Below are 27,796 nucleotides of genomic sequence, written 5' to 3' on the forward strand. Positions count from 1 at the left end.
TATTCCCTGAATCAATACTATGTAAACAGGTTCTCTGTATCTCCAACTATTGGAGTACAGCCTATCATAATCCTAGAGACCAGCCACTACTCTGACCATAGTCCCTACAACACCAGCCACAGTGACCGAGTGCCAGATACAAGTTGACCTCCACTCAACTGAAACAGAATGCTCATTGCAGAAAACTAAAGTCCAGTAGCTATTATTTAGTAATGGTTTTAGTTGAAACATTGACTTGTTTCTTTTTATGTATGACTATTTTATCTATGGAGCTGTAATAACTAATAATCAGGGGTTGAACTGATCAAGCGGTTGGGATTTATTTGTATTTTTTTTCAAGGTATCCATACCTCATACATCTTTCAAATTCAGTGCTTTTAAAAGCATTATCAGTGCTGTAATTACTTTTCTCTACTACTAAATCATGTTTAACTTTTTCATACATCATTAAAGATAATGTTTTGTAACATGTTTGGCTATACTAATTGCATATTACTGTATCTTACCAACTGTAAAGAATAATCAGAGCCAACATGAAAACAAAATGTCCAACGAACTGCTCTTACATGGACAACGTTTATTCAAAAAAGTAAAGAGAATCAAGGCCAGAAAGGAATTTAGACTTAATTTACAATAAACTCCAAATGACATTGTAAAACAGTTATACACATCCATTTACACGACCTGTACATACATTTTTTTTTACCATAACATTTGCAATTAATGTCAAATAACTTAAATAGTATCTATTTAAAAGTGCAACTCTTTACTCATGAATTTGAAGAAGTCCATGAATAAGACCATGGCAATCTGGGTTGTGGAGTTCACATTTCTTGTACAACAAATAATATGTCAGAGTAGATGACTGTTCTCTTCCAAATCATGTGTGTTCTCCTCATAGAATTAGAATTCCTCATCCTAATTCCTCAGTTCTGCTTTATCTGGAATATACCTCAGGCATGTAATTCAAGAAGAGTTAAGAAAAACAATCCTATTAATAATATTGAGTAATCCAAGTGGTACTAGTGTTATCTGCATCATTATAAATCACTAAGCTATTCTACGGCTATACAGTATGTATGTAAGGATGGTGGGCGGGGGGCAGTATTACAGGGGTTACAGACTGGTTGAGAACAATAGGGTTGAAAATAGGTGATTCTCCAAGTCACGATTAGGTGAGAATGGTAGCCAATTATTCTGACACTGCAGGGCAGATGAGAGGGTGAATCTCTACAACCCCCTCTCCAAGGGTAGCTAGTGGGGAACCCACACCCGATATTGGCCATACATGCGCCTGTCTATACATGCAGCCAATGCAAAGGAAACTGAAAGACTATCACCACAAGCAGGAGATAATATACGACAGTTGAGATTAAAACATAATTTTTACTGTTCTAATTAGGTTGGTAACCAGTTTATAATAGCAATAAGGCACCTCTGGGTTTGTAGTATATGGCCAATATACCATGGCTAAGGGCTGTATTCAGGCACTCTGCGTTGCGCTTAAGAACAGGCCTTAGCTGTGGTACATATACCATATATTGGACATATACCACAGCTAAGGCCTGTTCTTAAGCACGACACAATGCAGAGTGCTTGAATACAGCCCTTAGCCATGGTATATTGGCCATATACACCACACCTCCTTGGGCCTTATTGCATTAATATATTACAGTACATTTCATAATATATTACAGTATATTACAATATATTTAATGTCATCTGCCCAGTTTACTGTTACTGGACAAGAAGAATGGAACTCAGTCTGAAAAAGGTTTAGGCATTACAATAATGTTGTGGGTCAGGAGAATGTGTGTGTGAGAGAGAAAGAGAGAAATTGGTCTGGTGGCGCAGGACTAGGACTTCTGATCCTCTCCTGCAGCAGACGTGGCTGTGCTCTCCGGCTTAAGGATCTGATAGGTGATGAGATACTCTGGGTAGGCCTGCCAACAAACATGAGACAGTGAAGGGCAATAAGAAGAGCAAATAATAAGTACTGGATTACAAAGCAAAATTTCCACTGTGGATGCTTTAGTCCAGGTCTAGGCTTAAATCTGTGTCTGGGAGACCAGCCCCTAATTTGTAAAACTTCTGCCTGGACTTGCCTTTGAGGGGATAAATAAAATAGTATTCAATTTAAGTCTCACCTGCTCCCCTCTGTAGATTACGTACTCTGCGTAGGCCAGGCCGTTGACGCTGGGCCGACCAATCACAGAGTGGTGTCCAGGGGGGGCGTGGGCCATCTTCATGGCACTGAACTGGAGGAAGGATTTCCCCAGGGTCACACGGCAGAATAACATCTGCCTGGAAGTCACGGAGAACAGGGGTCAAATAATGGTTCAGTAATGAGGTTTCACAATTATCATAGCTCTGATGAAAGCTGTGATTGATGGATTAATTGATTGAGAGAGAGCCACTAGTTTGGTAACAGTCTATTCATGAGTAATAGCAGTAAACCCTCAATTCACCTAAATGTGTGTTCTTTCCATCAATCATGTCTCACCTGTGGCACAGGTAACAGGAGCGGTCTTTGTGAGTGGGGCATCCGGTGCCGCCCCCGATGCCATACACATACTGGTTACTCTTAGAGGAGTTCTCAGCAAAGTAGATCCCTGCTCCAAACATCCCTCCGATGTATGCATGCCGCTCATCAAAGCCTTTGTGGATGATGGCATTTATGAACGGAGAACCTGGAGAACCAAAAGACATGAAACAAGAACAATGTGAAATACGATTGAAATTGATATTTGTAAAAACAAAATTATAATAATGACACAGGGTTAACATTTCTCTAGTGATAATCAATTAAGACATCATTTTTGTTGTTGAAATAACAAGGAGCATGGTAAAAAAAAACTAAATACAAAAAAAAAAAAACAGCTTTGTAATATGAATATGTCTTGTTACCATGGAAGAGCATGCGCTCATTGTGGTGGTTATGGTTCTCATCGGAGATCTCCTTCTGGCGGTGTGTGTATCGCTCTCGCAGCTTCTTATTGACCACCTTCTGGATCTGCATGGACACACAGACAGGAATCAACTATAGCAGCAATACTAAGAACTTCTAATCTTCCTTCCTTTTCAAAAGATGGGATCAAAATTCCTGAAACCATTGTGCAGGGGTAGGCAACTAGATTCAGCCCGATGCTGATTTTTGTCGGAGTGGACGATTGGGGGCCGGAACATAATTCTAATAATTTGTACACTGCAAACTGACCACAACTAAGCCCAAAAAGAGACTATTTGAAAATAACAGTAATTTCATACATTGATTACATTAAAAACACGAACACGTCTCCTATTAAAAAATAAATAAATAAAATCCACTTGCGGGCAAGTTTTGGGCCGTCTGTTGCCGACCCCTGCCATAGTGCATTCTTAACAACCAATAACTGATCGAGGATGGTATCAAATTGAAGATATGGGTATATTTCTATCTCAAAGAGATCCATCCTATGAGCAAATGTAGAGTAGAGCGTGTAGTACTGTAATATAATGTAAAGCTGACCTTGATGATGTTGTATCTGCTGAACACCCCTCCTGCATTGCCTCCATCCCTGTGTTCTCGGATGGTACTTTGCATCTGGAGCAGAGAGAAGAAAAAAAAACATGAAACGTCTTAAAACAGTTTTTGTTAATCACAGAATTTCATTAGATTTCTCTAAACATGGTACTCTTTCACCCCTGAGCGACAGTTGGTACCGAACCTTCACTCAGCTTCATTAGGATGGTGTGGATCAGTGTTGTCAAAGGCTCCGTTTTTATCAGCATTCAGACCAGAGTGAGATGAGGTCAACTCACAGAATCAAATAGAATACGTACATATGTATACATTATACACAAGTGAACATAATATTAGGAACACCTTCCTAATATTGAGTGGCACCCCTTTTGCCCTCAGAACAGCCTACATTTTTTGGAGCATGGACTCTACAAGGTGTCAAAAGCATTCCAGAGATGCGGCCGATGTTGATTCCAATGCTTCCCACAGTTGTGTCAAGATCGCTGAATGTCCTTTGGGTGGGGGACCATTCTTGATACACACAGGAAACTGTTGAGTGTGAAAAACCCTGCAGTGTTGCAGTTCTTGACACACTCAAACCAGTGCGCCTGGCACCTACTACCATATGCCGTTAAAAGGCACTTACATTTTTTGTCTTGCCCATTCACCCTCTGAATGGCACACAAACACAATCCATGTCTAAATTGTCTCAAGGATTGAAAATCCTTATTTAACCTGTCTCCTACCCTTCATCTGCACTGATTGAAGTGGATTTAACAAGTGACATCAATAATAAATCATAGCTTTCACCTGGTCAGTCTGTCATGGAAAGAGCAGGTGTTCCTAATGTTTTGTACACTCAGTGTATCGCTCTCTGTATGGGTGTACCCACCTCCTCCTCCACTGATTGTCCCTCCTTGTCGTCAGGGGCAAGGTCAATGAGGACCGTGCCCTGGTTGGCACAGTGGAATGTCAGATATGGGTTGGCACCTGGAGAACAAACAAATAACCTGTTACACACTCATACTTGGTTACACATTGGGTTGGCTTCCCACCTATACTTTCAGGGCCAGTTTCCCACACGTATATTAGGCTTAGTCCTGGACTAAAAATAACTTTCAATAGAGAATCTCCATTCCAGGAATAGGAGGAGTAGTGTAAGTATCTGAGGCAGCAATAAATGGGAAAAGATATCAGCTCCTCAGAGATTTCTCGGGAATGTCCTGACCAATGATCCCTCGCGCAGTAGCTTCGATACTGCCGCACAGAAGAAATATCAGCCCACGGAGAGAAGCACGAGATTGAACTTCACTCAACTTTCTAGAGTTTTCTCTGTTAGTTAACACTATCAATGTTTCCCTTTACTGTGGCAATTATGATCGAATCAACACAATATTAGCCACTTTAAATGCAACATACCGAAACAAAAACTATGAAAGACTTTGCATGCAAAACTATGCAAGAAATTTTGTTGTAGGCAGAACTTATCAGAGTAGGATTCTATTGCATTGATGCACAAGACTCAGTCCGGTGCAGCGTAAACAATCAGAGCTGCAGTAGACCTATATGCAAATCAACCATTGCCATATATGGATCTGGACCATTTACAGCATGAGCGGTCGTGAGTAGATGTGCTTACTTTGAGATCAAAGCAGGAGCTGCATGTAGTCATGTGTGCACATTTTGTTAATATCTTTTGCTAGTTAGTGAGGGGAGTGATTTCTTCCTACAAGAGCACAAAACTTTGAAAAGCAAGTCAGGTAAAAAGCTTTTTTTTATGTTAAGGGGAAGTGTTGTATTTTGAGACAGGCTTGAATAAGTTAAGTAGCCAATAGGCAGAGGGTAGCTAGCATAATTTGTCTGATTCCCTGTAATAAATCGTATGGGAATAATAATGCATTTTATTTTGTAAAGTGGTTTCTTGCATCAAACAACATTTTCAGTCACCTTGTCTGAAGGACAAGTGGATAAACAGGTTAATGTCAAGCACTGCCTGTTGTTTTCAAAAGTCTCATGGAATGTAGGCCTACATTGAACACCACATATTGGCTGTTACTGTAGGCTGAATGATAGAACAGCTATTTCCATGTTAAAATGTTACGGGATGTATTTTCTCCATTGTTTGTCTCCACTCTGGTAGGCCTACATTATGGTGAAATAGCCACAGTAGCTTACTTGGCCACTGTTAAAACTAACTTAAAGCAGGTACAGCCTCAGCGTTCACAATAAATGTGCGCTGGAAGTTGCACAGAATTTTCACAAAGTTCAAGTTTGCACTCAGCAGGCCTGACATTTACTCAGTGGCAAATATCCTTTGAGGGAACATTGGTCCAGACCTTGTTGTCCTCCCAGCAGCCTCTCCACTCCCTTGATGAGTTTGTGTCGGTGGCCGTAGGCGTTGATCCCAATCTCCTTCAGCTCCTCATGACCCATGTCAGCCAGCACATCCAGAGAGATCTGGGAGAGAACAGGACATTCAGTACAGAGCAGGGATCCTAAACTGTGTCATGACAACAGCTACTTCAGGAGTGGGAAAAAGACATGAAATGTCAGACTAATTAGATGCCCTATTAAATAAATTACGATATAGCATAAACTCAAATCATTAAACACTCACCTGTTCTCTCTCAAAGATGTCCCTCAGATGCTCCAGACCCAAGCTCTTCAAGAACTGACTGATGTTCATGTCCAACATCACCACTGGAATACAAAGAGCAGATTCAGTATGTGAAATGAATGGGCCATATTGATTCCTCTGTATTGACTTACATGCTGACCACACGTTATTCAATAATTTTATCCAAACTGCTCACACGCGCCTGCATAGCCAGGCGCCAAAATAGACCTTGGTTCTATTTGAGACGCTTGATGCGCTACAAGTCCCGCCTCTCCCATTTCCTCATTGGTTTTTAGGAGCATATATCTACGTGGGTGATTGAAAGATGAACTGAGATCCACACTCCAGTCCCGTTGGTAATGCACCTTAAAGTTGGTTGCCAACCAATATAAAGTCAGAAGACTGAAGGAGGAGAGACTATAAAACTAAAACTAGGTTTACCCTTTTATATGTGGATTAATTGTTGGAGTAGAGAACATAGCTCATTTCAGGTAAAATAACAACCCAATGTTTATAACCCAGGACAAATTAGCAAGCAACAGCAAGCAAAATTGCCATGAATGTTTAATGAGTTTCAACCAGTCCTCACATTAGTGTAGTTGGTTCAGAGTTGGTTTTGATATTTCAACCTGCATGTCCTGATCACGTCTGGTGTGACTGGACAAAAATCAACATGCGTGCGATGGCACACGCCAGGGACTGGTCTAGTCAGCATGTTAGACTTCAACCAGTGAGTCAAAGCTGTTGACAGAGCTGTTGAATCTACAAGAATATCAAAACGAGTAGAATATCAGCTTCATGCTAAAACCCCAGCCCCAGTTTCGTTCCTGGCTCTCTCTCTCTACTCACATTCTCCCTCCTTCCTATCGGAGCCCGTGGCCCCGTCGGCCACCCCGGAGGTCCCTGCGGCCCCCAGCTCGTTGAGTGGCCCGGCCAGGTTGTCGATGCTGCTTGCTGCAGACAGGCAGGAGGGCGTGGAGGCCGGGGAGATGACCGAGCCGGCGCTGACCACTGTGGCCTGGGGCTTGAAGCAACTGGGCAGGGCGTCTGGGGGCATGGCATCCATCAGCAGGGCCCGGATGTCATCAGCCTGAGAGGAGGACATAATTAGATGGCAAAACCATGTGTGAGAGCTGGTTGTTCTAAAAGTTTGAATTTCAGGCTGTGGACCAAATCCCTAGTTTCTGCTAAGTGTGTCAAAATATATATAATGGGAAAAATGGTAGGAATTTAGAATGGTATGGTGCATAAAGATGGCGGCCCCCATGTACTCATAACAAACGGCTCATTTGCCATGTTCACCGAAATGTATCGTTACTCTTTTTTTGTATGGACATTAGCACAGTATACAGTGAATTCAGATGGTATTCAAACCCCTTGACTTTTTCCACATTGTTACGTTACAGCCTTGAATTTTTTTAAACATATATATATTTTTTTATCCTCAATCTACACACAATACCCCATAATGACAAAGTTTTTTTTAAGAAACGTTTGCAAATGTATAGAAATAAAACTGAAATATAACATTTACCAAAGTATTCAGACCCTTTACTCAGTACTTTGTTGAAGCACCTTTGGCAGCATTATAGCCTCAAGTCTTCTTGGGTATGACGCTAGAAGCTTGGCACACTTGTATTTGTGGAGTTTCTCCCATTCTTCTCAAGCTCTGTCAGGTTGGATGGAGAGTGTCGCTGCACAGCTATTTTCAAGTCTCTCAAGAGATGTTCGATCGGGTTCAAGTCCGGGCCACTCAAGGACATTCAGAGACTTGTCCTGAAGCCACTCCTGCATTGTCTTGGCTGTGTGCTTAGGGTCGTTGTTCTGTTGGAAGGTGAACCTTCACTCCAGTCTGAGGTCCTGAGCGCTCTGGAACAGGTTTTCATTCATGGAACAGTTCTCCATTCATCTTTCCTTCAATCCTGACTAGTCTCCCAGTCCCTGCCGCTGAAAAACATCCCCACAGCATGATGCTGCCACCACGCTTCACCGTAGGGATGGTGCCAGGTTTTCTCCAAACATGATGCTTTGCATGCAGGCCAAAAAGTTCCATCTTGGTTTCATCAGACCAGAGAATCTTGTTCCTCATGGTCTGAGACTCCTTCATTGCCTTTTGGCAAATTCCAAGCGGGCTGTCGTGTGCTTTTTGCTGAGGAGTGGCTTCCGTCTGGCCACTCAACCATAAAGGAATGATTGGTGGAGGGCTGCAGAGATGGGAGAACCTTCCAAAAGGACAACCATCTCCACAGAGGAACTCTGGAGCTCTGTCAGAGTGACCATCAGGTTCTTGGTCACCTCCCTGACCAAGGCCCTTTTCCCCCGATTGCTGAGTTTGGCCGTGCAGCCAGCTCTAGGAAGAGTCTTAGTGGTTCCAAACTTCTTCCATTTAAGAATGATGAAGGGCACTAATGTTCTTGGGGACCTTCAATGCTGCAGAAATGTTTTGGTACCCTTCCCCAGATCTGTGCCTCGACACAATCATGTCTCGGAGCTCTACGGACAATTCCTTTGACCTCATGGCTTGGTTTATGCTGACATGCACTGTCAACTGTGGGACCTAATATAGACAGGTGTGTGCCTTTCCAAATCATGTCCATTCAATTGAATTTACCACAGGTGGACTCCAATCAAGTTGTAGAAACATCAAGGATGATCAATGGAAACAGGATGCACCCAAGCTCAATTTCGAGTCTCACAGCAAAGGGTCTGAATACTTATGTATAAGTTTTTATTTAATTTTTTTAATACATTCTACAAACCTGCTTTTTCTTTGTCATTATGGGGTATTGTGTGCAGATTGATGATGGAAAAATATATATAATTGGATACATTTTAGAATAAGGCTGTAACGTCATTTGTTTTTTGAAAGTCACAGGATCTGAATACTTTCCGAATGCACTGTACATGATCCCAATTCTAGCTCCAAGACGGCGGCAATTAGAAAAAAGAGAAAAATTAGATGGTTCAATCTGCCTATAATTCAGAACTAGGTCGCACGCCGTAGTTAAACTGTGGATAGTGTTCAAACGATGGAGTCATGTCTGAATTCCTATCTTTATGCACCTTCGCCATTCGAGCAAATGTCTGCCAGTAACAGCAAAAAACAACACTTCATTTTGTGGCATTGCTAGCTGTTCTAACAGTAAGAGATCAAGGCGTGTTACCGTAGCCAGGTCCAGTGCCGTCTGTCCCTCTTGATTCTTCATGGTGGGGTCTGCTCCGTGGGCCAGCAGGAGAGCACACAGCTGGGTCCGGCCCTTTTGAGCCGCCTCATGGAGGGGGGTGAAGGCCCACTTGTCTGTAGCATTCACACACGTGTTGAACTTTATCAGGAGGGCAGCAATGTCCACGTGCTGTAGGAGAGAAGAGACAGGAGAGGAGAGGAGCAGAGGATAGAAGTAGCAGATGAGAGGAGAGACGAAATTAATAACACGATATGACCAGAAACTGATGACATCCACACTGTTACATATCTTAAGCTTTCCACAAGGTCACTTTCATCACAGTGTGGGTGTTTTGTCCTTATATTTGCTGTACGGATTTTCTATAAGGTTTTGTAACCCAAACAATATCTTCTAAGTCATCATCCAAGTTGTTACAGAGCATAGGTATTTATGTATTGTCTATGTTATAAAACCTTAGGCCAAACCATACAGCATGTACAATGTCTTCCGCGGCCTGGCGTAATGTTTGTGCCGACTCACCCCGTAGGAGGCAGCGTTGTGCAGGGGGATGAGGCCTCCTTTGTCCTGTGCGTTGACATCAGCACCATGCTCCAGGAGATACTCCGCCACCTCCAGGTTGTTGTAGCCAGCTACAGAGGTGGGAAACAAGACGGATGACAACATGAAACATGGCAGTCTACCTTATGAAAAAAAAAAAAAAACATGAATGAAAGATCTTTATGTAATGTGTCAAAGTAATAGTATAGCTCCAAATGATCAAAGTGTCCAGGGTTTGATGAGTTGCCTGTCATCCTTTTATGTAAGGGGATCCACTTCTGTTTCGGTTGTAAAAGTTTGTGTCTGGGTTCCACATTTTCCATTCAATAAATTGATTCCACTGCTTTGCTTGCTATTTGAGGTTTAGGCTGGGTAACTGTAAAGCACTTTGTGACAACTGCTGATGTAAAAAGTGCTTTATAAAAATATGAAAATGTATTGATTGATTCTGGTAGGTACAGTACCTGCAAGGTGCAGGGGAGTGGAGTTGCGTCCCTGTGTGTCTCTACAATTGATGTTCTCTGGGCTGCAGAGTTTCTGGACGCGGGCCAGACAGCCCTTTTTAGCAGCATCCAGCAGGGCAGCGTCTCCTCTTAGCAGGTCCTGGATGTCCGTGTCTCCATCCTTCACCATGTCCAGAGGCATATTACCATCACGGTTCTTCTTGGTGGGGTCTGCTCCATGCTGGTGAAACACAAATACATCATCTTGAATGTACATAAAAAAAAATGTTTAAAAAAATGTGTTAAATACTTTGTTCTGGCGCTGAAAATCTCTTTTAGCTATACACAGAGCCACTTTGGCACTTTGCGCAAAGTCTATAAAAAGCTATCACAATAAATACTTCCGTTTGCCTCAGTATATATAGCCTGATGCCTTTGTGACCTGATCATTTCTGAAGAGCTGATATGAAAGGCACAGCTAGACTAACCTTGAGCAGCAGTTTGCAGATCTCGTATTTGCCCTTGGCAGCAGCCTCGTGGAGGGGGGTGAATTTCCAGAGGTCAGCTACGTTCACCGACGCCCCGTGTCTGACCAGCAGCTCAGCCACCTCATAGTGACCATAGGAGCAGGCGTTGTGGAGGGGCACCAGGCCACTGCAGGACAGACAGAAGACTAGTTAAACCAGTAAAAGCACAGAGATCCTATAAGTCATGTAATTCTATGACTACAGTTTTCAAGTATTGTATGTATTGAATGCAAAATGTAATCCAATGATAGAGGTATTCAATGCAGAATGAAAGCAAATGTAAAGATATGTATTCAATACAAAGTGAAAGCCTTTTTGCTGACTCTCTGAAGTGAAAGCAAAAGTCTCAGCAAAGACAGTAAGGAAGACAGAGGTAGTAGGGTGGACTAGTAAGACAACACGTACCCTTTGTCTTTAGCGTGTACGTCAGCTCCATGATGTAGCAGGTACTCCACCACGGCCACACGGTTGTAGCCTGCAGCAAAGTGCAGAGGGGTGGAGTGACGACCCTCCAGGTCCCGACAGTTCACGTTCTGAGGAGTGCACAATTGCTACAACACAAAGACGAGACAACATAGACATAATATCAAAAGTGACAGAGGAAGATATCTTGGGTTCATGATGGTAGGTCGATGGTTGAGGCATGTAACATGATTGAATTCATGACACCGAGACGATGTAGCTGATTAGCTTACCTGCACAGTGTCCAAATCTCCAGCCTTAGCGGCTTCCAGAAACCGGTAGTCCACGTCAGAGTTACGAGTTGGAACATTTTCTGTATTTAATGGATCAACATCATGAAATAAAACATACTGGGAAATTTGACAAAGCACTATGTAATATTTACGGGCAAGATAATCGATCATTTCTTTGTTATACATCCTGCTAACTTAACATCACTGCATAGGCTAGATTTAAAGGCCATATGTATGTAATGCATCTTTCATCGAAGTTCATAAAACATCTTTGTCAATCCCAATGTAGAGTAGAATATAAAAAGAGAATCTTTGTATTTAACCCAAGACGCTCTACTACTGTACCATTGAGGATCTGCTGCACGGCCTCGTTGCCCATCTGTGAGGCAGTGAAGCCCTGCAGGGAGACGATGGCTGGGTCAGCCCCGTAGCTCAGCAGTAGTCTACATGTCTGGATGTGGCCCGCCAGGGCTGCCCTGTGGAGGGCCGTCTGACCCAGGGTGTCCACCGCATTCACCTGGAGGGATGGAGGGGGGAGGGGGAAGGACAGAGGGAATGTGATACACTTATTTCATAAAATCTTTTTTGTTGAAGTTATCAGATATGGAGGCTGTGAGCCAGTGAGAGAGATATGACAAGATAAATTAAATGAAGTGGTATTTGTGAGACTGAAGAAGCCTGCAGTGTGTACCTTGGCTCCATGTTTCTGCAGCACCTCTAGGATGTCGTTGTGTGCTCTCTCAGATGCAACATGCAGGGCCGTCATGAAGCTACAGACAGAAGAGAGACAGAGAGAGGTATCGCTTTACTTGTGCTGGAATCAGCCTCAGAGGATTCTCATTCTGCAGTTTAACAAGCCAACATTCTCAATTGAAACCAATAGATGCGAAACTATTTTTTTTGGGGGGGGGGGGTACACCCCCCTCCGATTAAATGTTATTGGAAAGACGGACATGGTGTCTTACTCTTTGTTCTTCTCGTTGATGTTGGCACCTTTGCGCAGCAGCAGCTCTGTCACCTGCTTCCGTTTGGGGTGAGGGGAGGCAACGGCACAATGCTGAAACAGAAGGACAACACCTTCAATGACATCACTGTATGGAGTGTGTGTGAATGCCTTCTCAGGTTTTGTGCTTGTTTTTATAGTGGTCATCCTAGGTCATGCATGTCACAAAGGGAGCAAGGTTATGCATGTTACACAAATGTATTCTGACAGACATAGGATACGTCCAAAATGGCACCCTGTTCCCTATATAGTACACTACTTTTGAGCACGGCCCATAACTTTTTAAATAGGAAATAGGGTGCCATTTGTGACATCCAAAGCTGTTGATTATGACGTAATGTTAGATGTCAGCACTGTGACATTGAGCATCAGCCAGAAGGAACAGGGATGATCTCACCAGGGCTGTCTCATTGGTCTGTGGGTGTTTGAAGCTGATGATCTCCAGAGCCAGGGTCTTCTTCACCTTGGCCATGTCTGCCTCCCGAGCTGCCTGGAGCAGTGAATGACCTTTAAACTCATCTGGATGGCAGAAAGGAGATTGAACGAAAAAGGTTAGATTGAAATGTGAGAAAAGCCATGGGCCCACGCAGACATTCTCATCTGTATATAGTCTTTGTGAATTGTGAGAGTAGTCTGTGCACAAGTGTTTATTTCATTATCAGGTATAAAAAGTGTGCACATGTATACAGTGCATTCGGAAGGTATTTTGCCTCAATCTACACCCAATAACCCATAATGACAAAGGAAATAATCTGGATTTTATCAAAAATAAAGAACTGAGGGCATCCCGAGGGGCGCAGTGTTCTAAGGCACTGCATCACAGTTGCTAGCTGTGCCACTAGAGTCCAGGCTCTGTCGCAGCTGGCCGCGACCAGGAGACCCATCGGGCTGCGCACATTTGCCCAGCATCGTTCGGGTTAGGGGAGGGTTTGGCCGGCAAGGATTTCCTTGTCCCATCGTGCTCTAGGTTCTCCTGTGGCGGGCCATGCGCATGCACGCTGACACGGTCGCCAGGTGTACGGTGTTTCCTCCGACACATTGGTGTGGCTGGCTTCCGGGTTTGTGTCAAGAAGCAGTGGGCCGTGTTTCGGAGGATGCATGGCCTTCGCCTCTCCCGAGTCCGTATTGGAGTTGCAGCGATGAGACAAGACTAACTACCAATAGGATACCACGAAATTGGGGAGAATTTTTTTTATAAAGAATTGAAATATCACATTTACATAAGTATTCAGACCTTTTACTCAGTACTTTGTTCAAGCACAATTGGCAGCGATTACAGCCTCGAGTCTTCTTGGGTATGACGCTACAAGCTTGGCACACCTGTATTTGGGGAGTTTCTCCCTTTCTTCTCTGCAGATCCTCTAAAGCTCTGTCAGGTTCGATGGGGAGCGTCGCTGCACAGCTATTTTCAGGTCTCGCCAGAGATGTTCGACCGGGTTCAATTCCAGGCTCTGGCTGGGCCACTCAAGGACATTCAGAGACTTGTCCCGAAGCCACTCCTGCGTTGTCTTGGCTGTGTGCTTAGGTCGTTGTCTTGGCTGTGTGCTTAGGTCGTTGTCCTGTTGGAAGGTGAACCTTCACCCTAGTCTGAGGTCCTGAGCAGGTTTTCATCAAGGATCTCTCTGTACTTTGCGCCGATCATCTTTCCCTCGATCCTGACTAGTCTCCCAATCCCTGCCGCCCTTAAAACATCCTCACACCATGCTTCACCGTAAGGATGGTGCCTTGATACAATCCTGCCTCAGAGCTCAATGGACAATTCCTCAGACCTCGTGGCTTGGTTTTTGCTCTGACATGCACTGTCAACCGTGGGACTTTATATAGACAGGTGTGTGCCTTTCCAAATCATGTCCAATCAATTCACCACAGGTGGACTCCAACCAAGTTTTAGAAACATCTCAAGGATGATCAATGGAAACAGGAGGCACCTGAGCTCAATTTTGAGTCTCATAGCAAAGGTTCTGAATACTCATGTAAATAAGTTTTTTTTTAAAATTAGTAATACATTTGCAAAAAATAAACCGTTTTTGCTTTGATTATGGTGAATTGCGTGTAGATTGATGAGGTCATTTTTTATTTATTTAATCCTTTTTAGAATAAGGCTGTAACGTAACAAGATGTGGATAAAGGGAAGGGGTCTGAATACTTTACAAATGCACTGTGTGTGTGTATGTACGTACATACAGTGGCAAGAAAAGTATGTGAACCCTTTGGAAATACCTGGATTTCTGCATAAATTGGTCATAAAATGTGATCTTCATCTAGGTCACAACAATAGACAAAATTCTGCTTAAACTAATAACACACAAACAATGATACGTTTTCATGTCTTTGTTGAACACTGTGTAAACATTCACAGTGCAGGGTGGGAAAGGTATGTGAACTCTTGGATTTAATAACTGGTTGTCCCTCCTTTGGCAGAAAAAACCTCAACCAAACGTTTTCTGGATCAGACCTGCACAACGGTCAGGAGAAATTTTGGACCATTCTTCTTTACAAAACTGTTTCAGTTCAGCAATATTCTTGGAATGTCTGGTGTGAACTGCTCTCGAGGTCATGCCACAGCAGCTCAGTCGGGTCGAGGTCAGGACTCTGACTGGGCCACTACAGAAGGTGTATTTTCTTCTGTTGAAGCCATTCTGTTGTTGATTTACTTCTGTGTTTTGGGTCGTTGTCCTGTTGCATCACCCAACATCTGTTGAGCTTCAACTTCCTGCAAAAATGTCTTTATAAACTTGGGAAATCATTTCTCTGTCAACGATAGCAAGTTATCCAGGCCCTGAGGCAGCAAAGCAGCCCCAAACCATGATGCTCCCTCCACCATAGTTTACAGTTGGGACACTTTGGACACTGTGTTAACTAACCTCCAGACGAGCTTCAATGCCATACAACTCTCCTCCCATGGCCTCCAACTGCTCTTAAATGCAAGTAAAACTAAATGCATGCTCTTCAACCAATCGCTGCCCGCACCTGCCCACATCACTACTCTGAACGGTTCTGACTTAGAATATGTGGACAACTACAAATACCTAGGTGTCTGGTTAGACTGTAAACTCTCCTTCTAGACTCACATTAAGCATCTCCAATCCAAAATTAAATCTAGAATCGGCTTCCTATTTTGCAACAAAGCATCCTTCACTCATACTGCCAAACATACCCTCGTAAAACTGACCATCCTACCGATCCTTGACTTCGGCGATGTCATATACAAAATAGCCTCCAACACTCTACTCAACAAATTGGATGCAGTCTATCACAGTGCCATCCGTTTTGTCACCAAAGTCCCATATACTACCCTCCACTGCGACCTGTACACTCTCCTTGGTTGGCCCTCGCTTCATACTCGTTGCCAAACCCACTGGCTCCAGGTCATCTACAAGTCTCCGCTAGGTAAAGCCCCACCTTATCTCAACTCACTGGTCACCATAGCAGCACCTACTCGTAGCACGCGCTCCACCAGGTATATCTCACTGGTCACCCCCAAAGCCAATTCTTCCTTTGGCCGCCTCTCCTTCCAGTTCTCTGCTGCCAATGACTGGAATGAACTGCAAAAAAAAATCTAAAATTCACTGAAGCTGGAGACTTATACCTCCCTCAAAAGATTTAAGCACCAGCTGTTAGAGCAGCTCACAGATCACTGAACCTGTTCATAGCCCATCTGTAAATAGCCCATCCAACTACCTCATCCCAATACTGTATTTATTTATCTTGCTCCTTTGCACCTCAGTATCTCTACTTGCACATTCATCTTCTGCACATCTACCATTCCAGTGTTTAATTACTGTATTGTAATAACTTCACCACCATGGCCTATTTATTGCCTTACCTCCCTCATGTGCACACACTGTATATAGACTTTTCTACTGTATTATTGACTGTATGTTTGTTTATTCCATGTGTAACTGTTGTTGTGTGTATCGAACTTCTTTGCTTTATCTTGGCCAGGTCGCAGTTGTAAATGAGAACTTGTTCTCAACTAGCCTAAATAAAAGGTGAAATAAAAAAATAAAATGTTGGTGTGCTGTACCTTTTATTCTCCACGCATAGTGTTGTGTGTTCCTTTCAAACATCTGTCCACAGAATATTTTGCCAGTAGTGCTGTGGAACATCCAGGTGCACCTTTGCAAACTTCAGATGTGCAGCAATGTTTTTTTTGGACAGCAGTGGCTTCTTCTGTGGTGCCCTGCCATGAACACCATTCTTGTTTAGTGTTTTACGTATCGTAGACTCGTCAACAGAGATGTCAGCATGTTAGAGATTTCTGTAAGTCTTTAGCTGACACTCTAGGATTCTTCTTAACCTCATTGAGCATTCTGTGCTGTGATCTTGCAGTCATCTTTGCAGGACGGCCACTCCTAGGAAGAGTAGCAACAGTGCTGAACTTCCTCCATTTATAGACAATTTGTCTTACCGTGGACTGATGAACGTCAAGGCTTTTAGAGATACTTTTGTAACCCTTTCCAGCTTTATGCAAGTCAACAATACTTAATCTTAGGTCTTCTGATATCTCTTTTGTTCGAGGCATGGTTCACATCAGGCAATGCTTTTTGTGAATAGCAAACGCAAATTTTGAGATCTCATCTCATTGATTGGACTCCAGGTTAGCTGACTAGTCATTAGCCTAGGGGTTCACATACTTTTCTCAACCTACACTTGGAATGTTTAAATGATGTATTCAATATAGACAAGAAAAATACAATAATTTGTGTGTTATTAGTTTAAGCACACTATGTTTGTCTATTGTTGTGACTTAGACGAAGATCAGATCAAATTTGATGACCAATTCATGCATAAATCCAGGTAATTCCAAAGGGTTCACATACTTTTTCTTGCCACTGTATGCATGTATGCATGCACGTGTTCTCTCCAGTCTCCCACTGAACTCACAGGTTAGTCTCTCTTTGAGTTCGGGGGTGGGGGCCATGTCCACAGCGCTCTTGCTGTGGCAGTTGAGAAGGGTGGGGTCTGCACCATGGCTCAGCAGCAGCGAACACACCTCCACACGGTTCTTAGATGCAGCCTCATGGAGAGGAGTGAACTGCCACAGGTCCATGGCATTCACACACGCTCCATGCTGTAGACAGACAGGAGAGTTCATTCATTGTTCTCCAATAAAACCAACATTCTAAAATTGTCTAATTAAAAGGGGCATCAATGACGGTTCTACAGAAATCAATTTTGTAAAATGAACTAGAATCTTTTAGAGCCCTTACCTTGAGCAGAAGCTCTGTGACCTCAAAGTGTCCATAGGAGCAGGCGTTGTGGAGAGGTACCAGGCCACTGCCAGAGAGATAGTCATTCAAATGAACAGTTCTTGTATTCTATGAATCTGTGATTGAGACGTTTATCAGCTGAGAATGGTCTTAGACGAAGAAACAGTGGAGGAAAACAGGCCTTCAACGGGACTTTATTGAGTTTGGTCTTACCCTTTGTCCTTGGCATGGACGTCTGCCCCGTGCTGCAACAGTAGCTGGACGATACGGACTCGGTTGTAGCCAGCCGCCAAGTGCAGTGGGGTGGACTGGAAGAGAGGACATGTCATTAGACACACAGAGCTCAGAGTCAATGCACATCAGAACACACTGCCTTCAGGGAGCCAGAGAGAGTGAGTGAATGGCTGATTATGCTAGGAAGCAAATTGCATTGACGAGCGGTCTGAGTTCTCATTGCAGTTGAATGGTGAAAGGATGCAAGCTCAGAATGGTTCTTGAGTATTACAGCCCAAAACAAAATCAACCTGTTCTCAACCGCCCTGTCTATGCAAGTCTGACAGAACTCTCAGATCATCCATCTTAAAATATATTTCTAAGGCCGCACACTGACGCTAGCTTACCTCAAACAAGTTATGAAAAATGGAAATCTGACTTGTCCCTCAACTACACCCCTTCCTTCCTAAACATAATATACAGGAGGCTAAAAATATGGCTATGGATTGAATCTACTGTTTATTCATAAAAATATGTTGTGTAGATCTGTTTGGCCATTCCAAATCACATGGTGCCCATGTGAGCCAAGCATAATAATGTTAGTGTACGTAAAGCTGTGGAATAGTTCTCCACCCAGGAGTTTAGCAACAGTTTACCTCACGGACAGAAAGGAAGAAACAGTAGCATTCATGCACTGGTAGGTATCAAGACAAAATAAGACCACTGAACAACTCAGACAGGACAGACTAACAATATCATTCATGTTTGATGAAGGCAATCACACGGAAAGAAATCGAATAATACAAAAAGCATGAGCAGCGACGACGGCACAGCACTTAAAGATGAGGAATTATATTTTTTCTTCAACCAAGGAATATGACCCATTCAGGACGAGACGTGACAAGCGGACAGTGTCAAATCACAAACATACAATATAGTACAAGAATCAATTGACAAAATGCAGGTGCAGGCATCCAGACATGCACATGTGACCAAAACAGAAAAGTTACAGTCCTACAATAAATATGATTGAAGAGCAAGAAGTGATTGAAACTTAGCAGAGGTGGGTGTGTGTAAAGTAGTTAGGAGTGCAGAAAGGGGAGGGTGGCACTCTGGAAAAGCAGGCAATGTGGTATATTTGAGCTCCTTTCCAAAACCAACGAGCGAAGCGGGCCGTGGCCTCAGAACCACTTACTCACCTCCACCACACACGCACACACACCAGACCTGGGTTCAAATAGTAGGTTGGCCCAGCTGTTTTCTTTTAAATCCTTTCAGCATGTGATTGAGCGTTGCTGGAGTGCTTGATGGGCATGGTTTTGGTAGTCCACTTAGGGGACTATTCCGTCTGTACCATTGCAGCAGGAAAGCTCAAATCAAGCACAGCTAATGTATTTGAAAGACAACAAATACTATTTAAACCCAGGTCTGGCACACATACGCCCACCCACACACACACATATTCACAGGACAGGAGCACTGGGGTGGGAAATATGAACGTGACCAGTAGACCCATTTCCATGATGCGCAATTACAAGTGAGAGCCAGCGTATTGGTCAAATAAAACATGGATTAAAGAAAAAATACAAATCACAACAGTGCAACAATCAGGTGGCAGTTATCGAGAAACTTACCAGCATTTTTTGGGATGTTGACTGATCGACAATGTTGCCAGAGTCACACAAAAAAACAAAACAAAAAATTACAAAATTTTAGTATTTTTATTTCACAGCAAAAAAGAATACTTCTAGCCTATCACCCTTAGAGTGAAGTGAGAAACACACCGGAATTAACCATACATATAAATTCAGTGACACCAGTTACAATGAGTACACAGCTTTAGGGAAATGTGACTACTCTCACTGTTGCGCCGTAGTTCTTAATAAGGCAGACAGGCTCTCTGGTTATCCCCTCGGGAAAAGCCAAAGTGCTTATCCTACACCCACACAAAGTCCTCAGACTGGCACAGGCACACAGAGGTGCAGGGAGTGAGTGCTTTGTTGTCTCCACAGTGTGCCCAAGAGTCTTCTTAACAAAACAGCCCATTCATATAAACCCAAACAAAACAGATGAAGGAAACGCAGTTATGATGACATTTTGTTGTTGTTTAGGATTTCCTAAATGTCAGTTAGGAACAAGGTAATGTGCTTGGAAAACCTAAATGTCAAAGAATAATGAGTAGGATTTTAAAACATACACTTTAGGGACCTGGTTAGCCAGAGTGAATTATGATGACAGAAAAATACTGCTCATCCGAGCCAATAGACTCTAGATTATGCATTATTCAAAATTATGAAAAGGAGAAAGATATGGTTTCTTGCCAACTCAGAGATAGATTCTAGCTTTTTGGCGATGACTTCTCTACTCATGAGAATGCATTGGGGGTGAAAAACTGAATAATTAAAACTGGTGCCAAACAAGACGAGGGGTAAATACAATTACAAATGAGCCAATACTATTCCACAATTACCAATGCAAAGTAGAGCCTTGACTTTAAGTACACTTTCCTCAGACTGAAGTTAATTGTCAAGTCATGACACCCTGAGTAGAGAGAGGAGTGCTCTGGTGAAACAATATCCTCTGATCCAAACTCTAAACTCATCAACAGCTAATAACAATGCAAAGATTAAAATAATCCTAAACAACCACCCCATTACCACAAAGCACTCATGACAGTAAGCCAATGACCATGTTCACAGTATTCCAAATAGTAGCTCATATCCTGCTAGAGGTCTTTTTCGGGATAAGCCATTTACTTTCACCTTCGATATCCCACTCACAAGTATCCCTGTATCTATGAATGAATATTCATAATTTAAGTTCATAGGGGTTAAATGGAATAGTAACTGAAATATGGACACGGACTGTAGGACTTTAACCTCATGTAGCGTAATATCATATTAACTCCTGCAGAATTATGCATTTCTTGCAGTAAAATTAAACAAATGTTAATTTTGTCTCAAACAGAAAAATATGATTTCTTTCAGCATCTCGAGAAAATGCGAATGAGTGTGTCATCTTTGACACTTATGCAAGCAGACAGTATTTCAACCACATAAAATATGCACCCAAGACGAACTGAAGTCTTATCCGAAACGTGTTTCATAGTCCTCAGCTTTACATTTCCTTAAAACCGGTCAAACTGATGATATTAGGACATTTTGCACAGGACCTATCTTTACACTGTTTTGGAGTTACTGCATTTTCTCCTCAGCACCTAAACGAAACAGACATGTTAACCAGGTTACTAATGCATTCATTCTATCGATGCAAGACATTCTGGTGAGCACTACTTTATTTAGTCTTCTGGTGCAATACGTTGATAGAAGAGAAGCTGCATGTATCTAACTAGTTGACAAACAAATGGCCTACCAAATGTTGGGAATTATAAGCAGAAACTTATAGGCTATATAGCCAGTAGGCTATATGGTCCAGTACAGAGTATCAGCAAAATAAATTATGGAATTATGGTTGATCGAATTCCGCAGGTAACCTACATTTTGAAGTGATTTGTTTGACAATGAGAAGAAAACGTCGCCCAACACCCATGAAATGTGAAACTGAGCCTGCGCAGACTGTGAAAAACAACAGTAAATGGGATAAGATGTTTCAATGCCACAGTATCCCATCTAAGATCAGCAAATCCCAGGCAACTTATCCAGGTTTCTCATAACCAGGATACAAGCCTTTTCAGGATATTGTAAACGGGATATGATATTTATATGCATCAACTCAAACAATACATGAGTATCCCGAATAATAAGATATTAGTGTGCATGTAAACGTGGTCAGTGAAAGTTCTAGAGATTCAATGCATTAAGCTAAAATTGAATTTCCATAACATATACACGCTACAATCCATGTTTCCAACTCTGGTCCTTGAGTACCCCCAACAGCACATTTTTGAAAACCTGATTCAATTTGTCAAGGGCTTGATGATTAGTTGACAAGTAGTATCAGGTGTGCTTGTCATGGGCCACAAATATTTTATTTTTATTTATTTTATGTTGTTTTTTTTACTGTTGGGAGTTCTAGGACCAGAGTTGGGAATCACTGCACAACATCATGGTTTAACAACCCTGTCCTCACCCCACCCCCCAGATGTTTCACATTTTTGTTTTAACCCTAAACTGGCACACCTGATTAAATTTGTTAACTAATCATCAAGCCTTTGACTAATTGAATCAGGTGTGCCAGTTTAGGGTTAAAACAAAACAACCCCCGAGGAGAGGGTTGGGAAACTCTGCACTACATGATAGAATATTAATGATGTGATAAACATGACCAACTATTCAAAAACAAAGATCTGAGAGCTTCAAGCTAGTATATTCAAATAACAGCTTTGATAGGACAATTTGATCGATATTGGCAACAACTTGGTTATAGCAAATGTTTGATGTGCAGAAGACCGAGGATAAGTGTTACTAGAATTAAGGGGTAACTGAGGGACCCAAATAAAAGTGAAAATATTTCACACGAAAATCCATCTGCAAAATTAATTTGGAGCAATAGCTAAACACTGAAGGAGTAGGAACAAAAATACTAATTATCCGTAGTCTATTAAACCGTTTTTTTTTTTTTTACAAAAACATTGTACCAAAATGAACCCTCTGCACACAGGGAATGGTTAAATACGGTAACATACATTTATATACAATGAAAAGGATTACATTTCAACTACGATCACAGAAAATATTTGGACAGATGGGTACCCTTTAGGTCAAATCAGAAAAACCCATGATATCACTGTTAAATCAGTACAGTATATAGAGAATATGGCCTGGGCAGAAGTTGAGTCAAGTTAAAGCGTCCCCTGCCTAAATCCAATCCAATGACAAATCCTCTTCATAGTGTTCTACATATAATAATCCGCCTAGGATGAGATGGTGTTTTTAATCCCTACACAAGTGACTTTGTTTTGGAATGTAGGCTGAAAACACAGTCTCTCTCCAGACTTTTCTTGCCATTGGTCACACCAATCTTTAGAACAAATCAAGCATATGCTACAATATTATACAACATTAATATAAAGTGTGGGCATGTAATGTTGTGGAGGCGATATCCTTCTTACCTTGCGGCCATCACTGGCATGGCAGTTGACATTTAGTGGGGTCAATAGTGCCATCAGCTTCTCTTCATTGCCACTCCTGTAGCACACAGTTCATAAGAGAAGAGAGAGAAAATATTTTGTATTAGAAAATGATTAAAGATGTGGTAGGTAGCCTAATACTACAAACAGATCACTCCAATGAAACAAGTCTATAAAGATACTCACCTTGCCGCTTCCAAGAGTTCATCTTTCTTATACTCACCTGAATACAAAATATCAGGTTAGAACAGCACAGAGTTCCAAGTCAAGACAAGCCATGATTCAGACAAAAGGTTACAGTGCTGGGGCCCAGTTTCCCAAAAGCATCTTATGGCTAAGTTAATAGTTAGAACGATAGGATCCTATGGTTCCCATATTCATTTTGCCTTAAGATGCTTTTCGGAAAGCGAGCCCAGGTCGTTATAGTTGCAGTCACGTAAAATACAATATACAACATAGGAGCACACCCAGTGTAATGGGGGAGAGAACTGGCTGAAAGGGAGTAGTTGTATGAAACTCACCGGTGAGCACAGCCTTGGCGGAAGGGTCTGCCAGATCCAGAGCAGACTTGCCGTCCGTATTACGGATGTTGGGATCAGCACCATGCTGGAGAAGCACTGTATGAAGGAGACATAGGAAACAGTTTCATTATTTTAATTCAATTAGTCTTATACCTTGCACAGTTTACAGTATTTTAACATACCTATAGTAAATCACCGTAGTAAAGTCAATTCTACATCTGCATTGCTTGCTTTTGGGGGTTTTAGGCTGGGTTCTGTATAAGCACTTTGTGACATCTGCTGATGTAAATTTGATATAAATTTGATTGATTGAATATTGTCAAGATAACATTTCCTGGACAAATTACCAGGGTTTAGGAGTGTTGAAAGACACAAAACTGTATATTTGGGTACAGTAACAAGGCACTGGGAGCAGCAATATTCCATGTGCAGTCTTCTCATTTATCACAGAAATCATTTTTAGCCAAGTACAGGTATTCTTAAGTTTAGGATGTGCATGTCAGCCTCCATCTTAAGACAATTTATTTTTGACATCCACCCTTACCGATGCACACGTCAATTTTGCCCTTGATGGCTGCCTCATGTAGAGGTGTGTAGTTCCAGTTGTCCCTTGCATTGGGGTCTGCACCTTGGCACAACAGTAGACTGACCACCTCAGCGTGGCCAAAGGAGCAGGCATTGTGCAGTGGGATGAGGCCACCATCGTCTCTGGCGTGCACATTAGCTCCAGTCTGTAAGAGGTGGTCAACCACATCCTTCCGGCCAAAACCTGAGACAATGACAGACAAAACATGGTCAGTGCATACAGGGTGACAGTAATCCAGGCTGTATCACATACGGCCGTGATTGGGAGACCCATAGGGCGGCGCACAATTGGCCCAGCATTGTCCGGGTTTGGCAGTCATTGTAAATAAGAATTTGTCCTTAAACTGGCTTGCCTAGTTAAATAAAGGTTAAATTACAAAAATGTAATGTCAGTTCTATGATTTAAAAAATAATAAGAGAGCATAATATCAACAACCAAACTACTTTTTAGCAGTTCCTCTTGAACATGGTTTCCCAAACTCGATCCTGCGATCAAAGTACTGATTCAAATAATCAAAGCTTGAAGAGTTGGTTATTTGGTTGGTTATTTGAATCAGCTGTGTAATACTATGGTAAAAACGACGAGTGCACCCTGCATGGGCCCCAGGACAGAGTTTGGGAAACCCTGCTCTAGAATGCCAAAATAGGTATGCATATTTTGGTTCCAGCCCTGCAACAGAACGGATTCAACAAATCAGCTGGTAAGCAACTATTGATTTAGTGAATCAGAGATGTGTTAGTGTTGGGTTGGAACCAAAAAGTACACACTCTGGGGTTCAACATGGAATAGCTTGAGAAACACCCAAAAATACACTTTTGTTTATGTTTAGCTAGTAACAACGAAGGCTGAGAAACTGAGGCCTTCTGTCCCTATCGGTCTGTGTGCCAAACTGTTTTTAGTATTAGCTAGTTAGCCAACTAAGCTAGCCGTTTTCGATGGGCCTTGATCTTGGCAAAGTAGTTAGCTAACTAACAGCAGCAAATTAAATGAGCATTCGTAATTAGTTACAGTACAGTAGCTAACTAATAACTAGTTATCCATTCTCTTCGTGGCAGACCAGCATTTTGATATTTTTCACAAGCCCGATGCGATGTTTGAAAACACTCCAACCTGCCAGCTCGCGCTGACAACACAAAAACAAAGCTTGTTAGCGCTATCTTAACTAACCAGCAGCGAAATGCAGAGGGGTAGATTTTCGTCCGGCCATGTCCTTCGCATTCACATTCACCGAGTCTACAAGTCTCTTCACCCGGGACACATCTCCATTCCGACAGGCCTCAAATAGCTCCCTGAAAGCTCCACCGATCCCACTACCGTCTCCAGGGGTCGTTCCTCCTGAACCCGGGCTCGAGACACTACTACTCCCCCCGCCGGAGGTTGTTGTGGTCGGGCTTGTACTGCTCCCACTGCTGAGGGCCGAGGTTTGAAGATCCGGGGAGGCCAAAGGATTCTCCATGCCCGTGCTGCATCCACGCTCACCATCCGGAGGCACTAACGTCGCTGTCACAAGATTAAGCGAGGGAGAGCCCGGCGGACTTACCGAAAGAGAACCGTTTCGTGGCGGAGATAGCAGGTTACCCTGTTGTTGCTGCGATGAGCGACGAGACACCGCCATTTTCGCAGCAGCTCTCAAGTCAGACTAGAGAGGAAGAGGCGGCGCAAGAATGATAAATCGGCCCAAAATCTGTCTTCTCCAGCAGGTGGCGTTTTTTTTTCTCACGAAGCGAAGTGTTCTGTGTGTGTGTGTGTGTGTGTGTGTGTACGTACAGTGGCAAGAAAAAGTATGTGAACCCTTTGGAAATACCTGGATTTCTGCATAAATTGGTCATAAAATTTGATCTGATCTTCATCTAGGTCACAATAACAGACAACACAGCCTGCTTAAACGAATAACACACAAACAATGATACGTTTTCAAGTCTTTGTTGAACACACCGTGTAAACATTCACAGTGCAGGGTGGGAGAAGTATGTGAACCCTTGGATTTAATAACTAGTTGACCCTCCTTTGGCAGCAATAACCTCAATCAAACGTTTTCTGTAGTTGCGGATCAGACTTGCACAACGGTCAGGAGGAATTTTGGACCATTCCTCTTTACAAAACTGTTTCAGTTCAGCAATATTCTTGGGATGTCTGGTGTGAACTGCTCTCTTGAGGTCATGCCACAGCATCTCAAATCGGGTTGAGGTCAGGACTCTGAATGGGCCACTCCAGAAGCCGTATTTTCTTCTGTTGAAGCCATTCTGTTGTTGATTTACTTCTGTGTTTTGGGTCGTTGTCCTGTTGCATCACCCAACATCTGTTGAGCTTCAACTTCCTGCAAAAATGTCTTGGTACATTTAACATTACATTTAAGTCATTTAGCAGACGCTCTTATCCAGAGCGACTTACAAATTGGTGCATTCACCTTATGATATCCAGTGGAACAACCACTTTACAATAGTGCATCTAAATCTTTTAGGGGGGGTTAGAAGGATTACTTTATCCTATCCTAGGTATTCCTTAAAGAGGTGGGGTTTCAGGTGTCTCCGGAAGGTGGTGATTGACTCCGCTGTCCTGGCGTCGTGAGGGAGCTTGTTCCACCATAGGGGTGCCAGAGCAGCGAACAGTTTTGACTGGGCTGAGCGGGAACTGTGCTTCCTCAGAGGTAGGGAGGCGAGCAGGCCAGAGGTGGATGAACGCAGTGCCCTTGTTTGGGTGTAGGGCCTGATCAGAGCCTGAAGGTACGGAGGTGCCGTTCCCCTCACAGCTCCGTAGGCAAGCACCATGGTCTTGTAGCGGATGCGAGCTTCAACTGGAAGCCAGTGGAGAGAGCGGAGGAGCGGGGTGACGTGAGAGAACTTGGGAAGGTTGAACACCAGACGGGCTGCGGCGTTCTGGATGAGTTGTAGGGGTTTAATGGCACAGGCAGGGAGCCCAGCCAACAGCGAGTTGTAGTAATCCAGACGGGAGATGACAAGTGCCTGGATTAGGACCTGCGCCGCTTCCTGTGTGAGGCAGGGTCGTACTCTGCGAATGTTGTAGAGCATGAACCTACAGGATCGGGTCACCGCCTTGATGTTAGTGGAGAACGACAGGGTGTTGTCCAGGGTCACGCCAAGGTTCTTAGCACTCTGGGAGGAGGACACAATGGAGTTGTCAACCGTGATGACGAGATCATGGAACGGGCAGTCCTTCCCCGGGAGGAAGAGCAGCTCCGTCTTGCCGAGGTTCAGCTTGAGGTGGTGATCCGTCATCCACACTGATATGTCTGCCAGACATGCAGAGATGCGATTTGCCACCTGGTTATCAGAAGGGGGAAAGGAGAAGATTAATTGTGTGTCGTCTGCATAGCAATGATAGGAGAGACCATGTGAGGATATGACAGAGCCAAGTGACTTGGTGTATAGCGAGAATAGGAGAGGGCCTAGAACAGAGCCCTGGGGGACACCAGTGGTGAGAGCACGTGGTGCGGAGACAGATTCTCGCCACGCCACCTGGTAGGAGCGACCTGTCAGGTAGGACGCAATCCAAAAATAGGTCTAGAAGGATGAGAGCAGAGGAGAGAGAGTTAGCTTTAGGTAAACTTGGGAAAGTATTTTTCAGTCAATGAAAGCTGTCCAGGCCCTGAGGGAGCAAAGCAGCCCCAAACCATGATGCTCCCTCCACCATACTTTACAGTTGGG

The 27,796-nt window shown here is 43.1% G+C and overlaps 1 protein-coding gene across 4 annotated transcripts; it reads right to left on the reverse strand.

Annotated features, from left to right (window-relative positions):
• Positions 1 to 534: 534 nt before the first annotated feature.
• Positions 535 to 25,792, reverse strand: LOC106580453 (poly [ADP-ribose] polymerase tankyrase-1). Of its 4 annotated transcripts, none has more exons than XM_014161536.2 (28): positions 25,299 to 25,792; positions 24,090 to 24,314; positions 23,546 to 23,641; positions 23,211 to 23,247; positions 23,007 to 23,082; positions 19,570 to 19,590; positions 17,936 to 18,030; positions 17,723 to 17,789; positions 17,397 to 17,583; positions 12,907 to 13,028; positions 12,472 to 12,563; positions 12,198 to 12,276; positions 11,852 to 12,023; positions 11,507 to 11,586; positions 11,217 to 11,362; positions 10,773 to 10,938; positions 10,306 to 10,525; positions 9,824 to 9,933; positions 9,284 to 9,472; positions 6,969 to 7,209; positions 6,120 to 6,202; positions 5,839 to 5,959; positions 4,395 to 4,492; positions 3,509 to 3,583; positions 2,908 to 3,013; positions 2,504 to 2,690; positions 2,148 to 2,304; positions 535 to 1,943 (listed from the first exon to the last, which is right to left on the reverse strand). In XM_014161536.2, the coding sequence occupies exons 1-28, from the start codon at positions 25,744 to 25,746 to the stop codon at positions 1,857 to 1,859; spliced, it is 3,783 nt and encodes a 1,260-aa protein (XP_014017011.1). In that variant the 5' UTR covers positions 25,747 to 25,792; the 3' UTR covers positions 535 to 1,856. The 4 variants fall into 4 exon arrangements, with proteins under 4 accessions (XP_014017011.1, XP_014017010.1, XP_014017013.1 ...); XM_014161535.2 differs by having other exon boundaries at positions 2,504 to 2,699; XM_014161538.2 differs by lacking the exon at positions 19,570 to 19,590.
• Positions 25,793 to 27,796: the final 2,004 nt, after the last annotated feature.

Source organism: Salmo salar, chromosome ssa20 (assembly GCF_905237065.1).
Source record: "Salmo salar chromosome ssa20, Ssal_v3.1, whole genome shotgun sequence".
Taxonomy (NCBI): Eukaryota; Metazoa; Chordata; class Actinopteri; order Salmoniformes; family Salmonidae; genus Salmo; species Salmo salar.

What these genes read in the sequence shown, in the direction of transcription:
- LOC106580453 (XM_014161535.2), bottom strand. Translation starts at nt 25,746, where the DNA reads ATGGCGGTGTCTCGTCGCTCATCGCAGCAACAACAGGGTAACCTGCTA. An exon ending in AGACCAATGAGACAGCCCTG is followed by an intron (nt 12,564 to 12,906) that starts GTGAGATCATCC and finishes CTTCTGTTTCAG; the next exon opens with CATTGTGCCGTTGCCTCCCC. An exon ending in TCCTGTTACCTGTGCCACAG is followed by an intron (nt 2,305 to 2,503) that starts GTGAGACATGAT and finishes CGTGACTTCCAG; the next exon opens with GCAGATGTTATTCTGCCGTG.